This window comes from Chrysochloris asiatica, unplaced genomic scaffold (assembly GCF_000296735.1).
Source record: "Chrysochloris asiatica unplaced genomic scaffold, ChrAsi1.0 scaffold00046, whole genome shotgun sequence".
NCBI lineage: Eukaryota > Metazoa > Chordata > Mammalia > Afrosoricida > Chrysochloridae > Chrysochloris > Chrysochloris asiatica.
The window spans coordinates 2,654,241-2,660,240 of record NW_006408564.1 but is presented as its reverse complement, the minus strand read 5'-3'; the positions used below and the strand labels follow the sequence as shown (position 1 = coordinate 2,660,240).

At 41.7% G+C, this 6,000-nt stretch overlaps 1 protein-coding gene across 1 annotated transcript in view; it reads right to left on the bottom strand.

Annotated features, from left to right (window-relative positions):
- CACNA2D3 (calcium channel, voltage-dependent, alpha 2/delta subunit 3) overlaps nt 1-6,000 on the bottom strand; it is a 1,461,104-nt gene that overhangs the window by 267,500 nt on the left and 1,187,604 nt on the right. Inside the window, exon 25 of the mRNA XM_006862056.1 lies at nt 4,302-4,397. Within this exon, the coding sequence (XP_006862118.1) occupies nt 4,302-4,397 (96 nt within the window). The remainder of the gene's footprint in view (nt 1-4,301; nt 4,398-6,000) is intronic.

Sequence of the window (6,000 nt, the reverse complement as noted above, 5' to 3'; positions counted from 1 at the left end):
AAATCCTATTTGTGCCCATTCCAAGAAGGATGAACCAACAGAATGCAGAAATAATCAAGCCATATATCATTAATGTCACATGCAGGTAAAATTTTGCTGAAAAGTATTCAAAGACATTTGCAGCAGTACATCAACAGGGAGCTGCCAGGAATTCAAGTTGGAGTCAGAAACGATGTGGACCAATGGATATCATTGCTGATGTCAGAAGGATCTTGGTTGAAAGCACAGAATTCCAAAAAGATGTTTACTTGTGATGTATTGACTATGCAAAAACAGTTGACTGTGTGGATTATAACAAATTATGGATAGCACTGCAAAGAATAGCTATTCCAGAACACGTTACTGTGCTCATGAGGAACCTATACATAGAACAGAAGAAGGGGATACTGAATGGTTTAAAATGAGGAAAGGTGTGTACCAGGGTTGTATCCTTTCACCATACTTATTCAATCTGTATTCTAATTGAATAATCTAAGAGACTGCATTATATAAAGAGCATGGCACCCGGATTAATGCTACGAGGAAGACTCATTAACAACCTGCAACATTCAGATGACACCACATTGCTTGGTGATAGTGAAGAGGACTTGAAATATTTACTGATAAAGATCACAGGTCTTCAGTATGGAATGCATCTCAATGTAAAAAAATGTAACGAAAATGAAAATCTTCACATCTGGAACAATAAATAACATCATGATATTTGAAGAAAAGATTGAAGTTGTCAAAGACTTCAATTTGCTTGTATCCACAATCAGTGATCATGGAAGCAGCCATAAGAAATCAAATGACGTATTGCATTAGGCATATCTGCTGTAAAAGACTTCTTTAAAGTGTCAAAGGGCAAAGATCTCAGTTTAAGGATTAAAGTGCACCTGACCCAAGCCATGGTATTTTCAATTGCTTTATACAATGCATCAGGAAGGCCAGAGAAGAATCAATGCATTTGAATTATGGTGTTAATGAAGAATATGGAAAGTACCATGGACTACCTCAAGAATAAACAAATCTGTCTTGGAAGAAGTACTGCTAGAAGGTTCCTTAGAAGTGAAGATGTTGAAACTTCTCATCTCATTCTTTGAATATTTTATCAGGAGACACCAGTCCCTGGAGAAGAACATCATGCTTGGAAAGGTAGAGAGTCAGTGAAAAAGAGGAAGATATCCAACAAGATGGATTGACACAATGGAAGCAATATTGGGCAGTGTTTCGTTCTGGTATGTGTGGTTTGGCTATGAGTCAGAACTACTGAACAGCACTTAACATCAACAAGTTCTGTTCATGGGTGATTAACATATAATTACAGGAAAGGATGCACCTTTCTCATGCAGACTTTAATGGTGGCACTTGGGAGCTTGGTTCCCCAGAGTCACAGTAGCTATGCTACTAACTTTGTTAGAAGGTACAGGGGATCCTTGCTTAGACTGACAGTGACATTCACGATTTGAGGTTGGCAGGTCTGAAATTACACATCTGAGTGTCCAGTGCTCTGTTGCGGTGCCCATGCTGGTACCCGGGGTAGCAAAAAGGAGCCTGCCACACTTGATCTTCAATAGTAATGGTGCCGATGTGAAACACTTGGGTTTCTGGGAAACTTAAGAGGGACATGCTAACTATCAGTCAGTAATTCAGGAGGAAGCAGGCATGAGAGGTCTGACTCTGCAGGATCCCAAAAATATTCTTCAGGAAGAAAGAATTTTCTGGGAAAGATGGAAGTATACTTCTTGGTACCAAGGGATGTGATGATATTAAGTAAAGAGAGGCTGTATAAATTCTGGGCAGAGGTGGATTACGTTGAGCAAGTAATTTAGTGTCTGAGTCATTATTTAGACATCTACAAAATGGGACTAAGACCACCATACTTAACAAGTGATTAAGAATTATTTAATATTATATGTGAAAGTGTTATATACACTAGATAAATGTCTGTTGTTGTTGTTGTTGTTGTTAAGTGCCGTCAAGTCAATTCTAACCCATAGTAACCCTGTATAGGGTTTCTCAGGAGCAGCTGGTGAGCTTGTACAGCCGACCTTGCAGTTCAAATGGCTTTGTAGTCTGGCACATTAACCCACAGTGCCACATATGGAGCATTAAAGTCCAAGAATTTCTTTTATTCTTTTGGGCCAACTGAAAGGAATGATGTGGTTATCTCTTACATTTGGAACTGTAAAGGAGAGCATGAACCACACTCATATCATCAGTTGCCATATGTGTGGTGAAACAAGAAGCCACACTGAAGGCAATGAATACATTGCTAGTACTGGAGAGGATGGTCTTGTCCTGAGGCCATGAACTATGAATTGATCTATTTCTAAATATAGTTGGTGGGGATAAAAGTTGAAATCTCAGTGTAGGATTCTGAGAAGAGTGTGAGTTAACTCTGGGGTGGAAACTTTTATATTATCTAGTACTCTAGGAGCAAGGTCAGAGAATGCATGCTAATTCTAAGTACAAATTCCAATACTTTGAGCTCTTCCTTGTATTCCCTTGTGAAAACAGAAAGAGAGAGAGAGAGATAAAGAAAGAAAATCAGAATTTCTAAAAGCTTCTAACTCTGGCAAAGAGTGTATTTAAAAATCTGGGTCTCGGTGAACATCATTTACTGGGAGGAACAAGGGACATTATTGTCTATAGGTAAAAGATCCTAAAACAAAAGATGCCAAGGTGCCTCTATATGAGTGAACGATGTGAGTTTCTTACAGATAGGAGAATCATCCATCCATTCAGCTACCCACTAAGTCGGCATGGCCCTTTTAGGTTTCCTACTTTGGCCCAGGATGAAGTCACAGTGAATAGAAGTTACAGGTATTTTGAGTTTCCCAAGCAGTTTTACAACCTCCTTATTTTTACTTTTGCTTCTCAAAATAACCCAGGGAGATCACTGCCCCAGTTTTCAGATGAGCGGAGTAAAGGATGAGCCAGGCACACTCCAAGTATTCCCAAGTGCACTCTTAGCATCTTTCAAATACATAACAGTAACCGCGATATCAGACCAGCAAGGTGCCACGTTAAGCTGTTATCAATTTTCTTATTTGTTTGCTTTACTCACTACCAGCAAGAACCTTCCTCTTTGAGCATTAGAAAATCAATTAGCCTCTCTGAATCCTAAAAACAGAAGGCAATATATATCTAGACACTTCTAGTCTTTCCAAGGAACTTGCCCACTGGAAAGAATGACCAAGGGTTAAAGTTGGCTTTTAAAAAAAACCAGGTCACAATTATAGTTAAATTCATAAATGACATATGTGATATGCTGAGGAAGACAAAGTTATGGAATGAGACTTAAAGCCAGTCCCTAAAAACATGTATAAGTAGGATTTCCCTAAAGGGAAAACAAGGCTTGGTTGGCAATGTTTGGGGTTAGGTCTCATCTAAAAGGCAAGCAGCACTGTTGAGCTTGGAGTTGACTGGTACTACCCCATGGCTTGGCTCTTCACCCCCCAGGTACCCTGAAAGCCAGAGCACCTGAGATTCTGTGGTAACCTCTAGACTCTCATACACATATTTGTAAACCACACTTGAACTTCCTGCATTTTCAGATTCCACTTGTCCCCTGCCTATTTGTGTCTATTACTTGAGGGGGTTAAAAAAAAAAAAGGAAGAAAACAAATTATTTGGCTGAAGCAAGACTTCCCAGACCATCTAGCAGCTTTTGGCCAACAACACTTTGGTGGCTTAAAGGCTCTCTGCAGACCTTGTGAGTGAGCAGCGGTTTATAGAGCACCGGGGTACTGGTCTCAGAAACACTCTGCCCTGGTGGCCCAGGAGGCACAAAGCAGTCAAACTGAGTGAATCCAGAATGCCCATCCTGGGGGGGTGCGGCTCTGCAGTGCCTCAGGCTAAAGGCAGAAGCATTAAAACATAAATGAACAAACCAACAACAGACTTGAAACGCTGACTCTGAGACAGGCAAGGAAGGATTCCTCAGCCGAGCTCTGGAACAGCCAAATGCCCTGAAGCCATCTGTCAGGAGACCAGGGGCTGCCCTTTCTCTGGCTGCTCCTCCAGCAGCCACACCATCTCTGGAGCTCTGAGATGACTCACCAGAGTGGGAGAGGACTCCAGGACGGTGGACAGAAGCCAACATGTGTGAGGAACAAAGGGCTGTGGAAGGGCCAACAGGCAGGTGGACACACACGCTGGGGCCCCCGTGGTAGAACAGAGAGGAGGCATGTCAACAGGCTGGGGTGGCCTGAATTTTGTTTCTACCAATGGTGGGATCGAGAAAAGAAGTCAGCTTCCCTTTGAACATACCATTTTGGGAACGTGTTGCTCTCCTGCTGAGGAGCCCTCCTACTTACTGATTGGTGAGCTGCTCAGCACCAACAAACAGATTGATTCTCGAGAGGCCGGTGCGAGTACCGAGGAAGGCAACCTCCACGCCCTTGTCAGAATTCCTGAAACAGAACAGTGGACATCAGGGGGATGCTTCCAGACAGTCTGCAAACAGATGATGCCTTTTGTATTGTAAGGCTCGAGAAATGTTTTGTGAAATCGCAGTTTTAAAACCTCAGCTTCAAAAGAAATTATAGAAACACACACTCACATTAACCCTCACATACTCCAAGCACAGAAAGCAAATCTTTATACATTTGAAAAGTTTCCAGGGTAATTCTTGAAGTAAAAGCAAATTCCCTGCCAACAAGAGTGTATAAGGAAGTATACCTCCATTTCTTAATTCCCTTTATCTGGTGGTTCTGGATCTAAGATTGAGTTCTTGTTGTTGTTATGGGCCGTGGAGTCGGTTCCGACTCATAGCGACACTGTACAGGGTTTCTGAGGCTGTAAATCTTTACAGGAGCAGAAAGCCTCATCTTTCTCCCGCAGAACAGCTGGTAGTTTCGAAGTGCTGACCCTGAGGTTCACAGCCCAATTCGTAAGCACTCTCTGAGAATAATGGAAACTACTCTAAGAAGAAGAAGAAGAAGAACTATCTCTAGAGCTAGCATTTTGAGTTGATGCTACCAAGTCTATTCTGTGCTAGAACTTTTAGTGGAACCTGTCCTTAGAGAGGACAAGCAACTGAGCCACTGAATCAAAGTTGTGGTACCAAACAGTCTAGAAACCTCTGAGGTCTGAATCCTGCACAGTTATGGGGGCACCAACTTCGAACTTCTATCAGATCCTGGTCCTGAGCCTTAAGAAATCGCTTCCCTGCCTTCTTTAAATAGCCCTGTAGGATGCTTGTGGGAGCCCTAAGAAGAGCCTTAGCAAGGGAAACTAATTGGAAAATTTACTAAAGATGATTTTGTTTAAACTTCCAAAAGAAATTTTATGTTTGAACATGTCTCCCAGGAGATTTGCCTGTGTACTTCTCCTTCCGTAAAAGCAAATGGCCTTCCTCCACAAACATGTAACTTTATTCTGTAAAATATGAAGAGGATGCTGATCCTTGAGTTTGCTTCCTTGTCCTAGATGCTAGTAGCAATTTGATCCAAAGCATTATCCGTGTCATCTTCAATATAAGATCATTTAGTTACTTGATCTTTGACAGCACAGCAAAGTGGCCAATGCTACCTTTAAGTACTTATGGGGTGAATAAAAATCCATGCTATGCATTTGTTTCTGCTTGTAGGCTACACCAAATTGGAAAGCCAAGTTGTCCAATCAGTTACAGATGTGGACTACAAAGCAAGCTACCATTTTGGAATACTCTAGCATGTGTTAAGAATGAATTCACAATCTGGCTAAGAGTTTGAGTCTCAGGAGAGCCTAAAAGAAACATTTCCACATCCACTAGAGAAAGCAACCCCTGGAAAGACTTGACTCTTTCCCATCCAATATGGCTCTTGTAGGTGAGCAGGTCAAAGACAGACCCACATGTAATAACAATGATGGTCTCTCTTATGAGCTCCAGACTCATGTACTGAACTGCCTATCTGACATGCCCACCTGGAAGACTTTAAACTAAAATGTCTAGAAGGGAACTCTGTCTATGCTCAGGCCAAACATGTTCTTCCTTCAGTGTCTCCTATATTAGGAAGTGGTGACACTACCTAC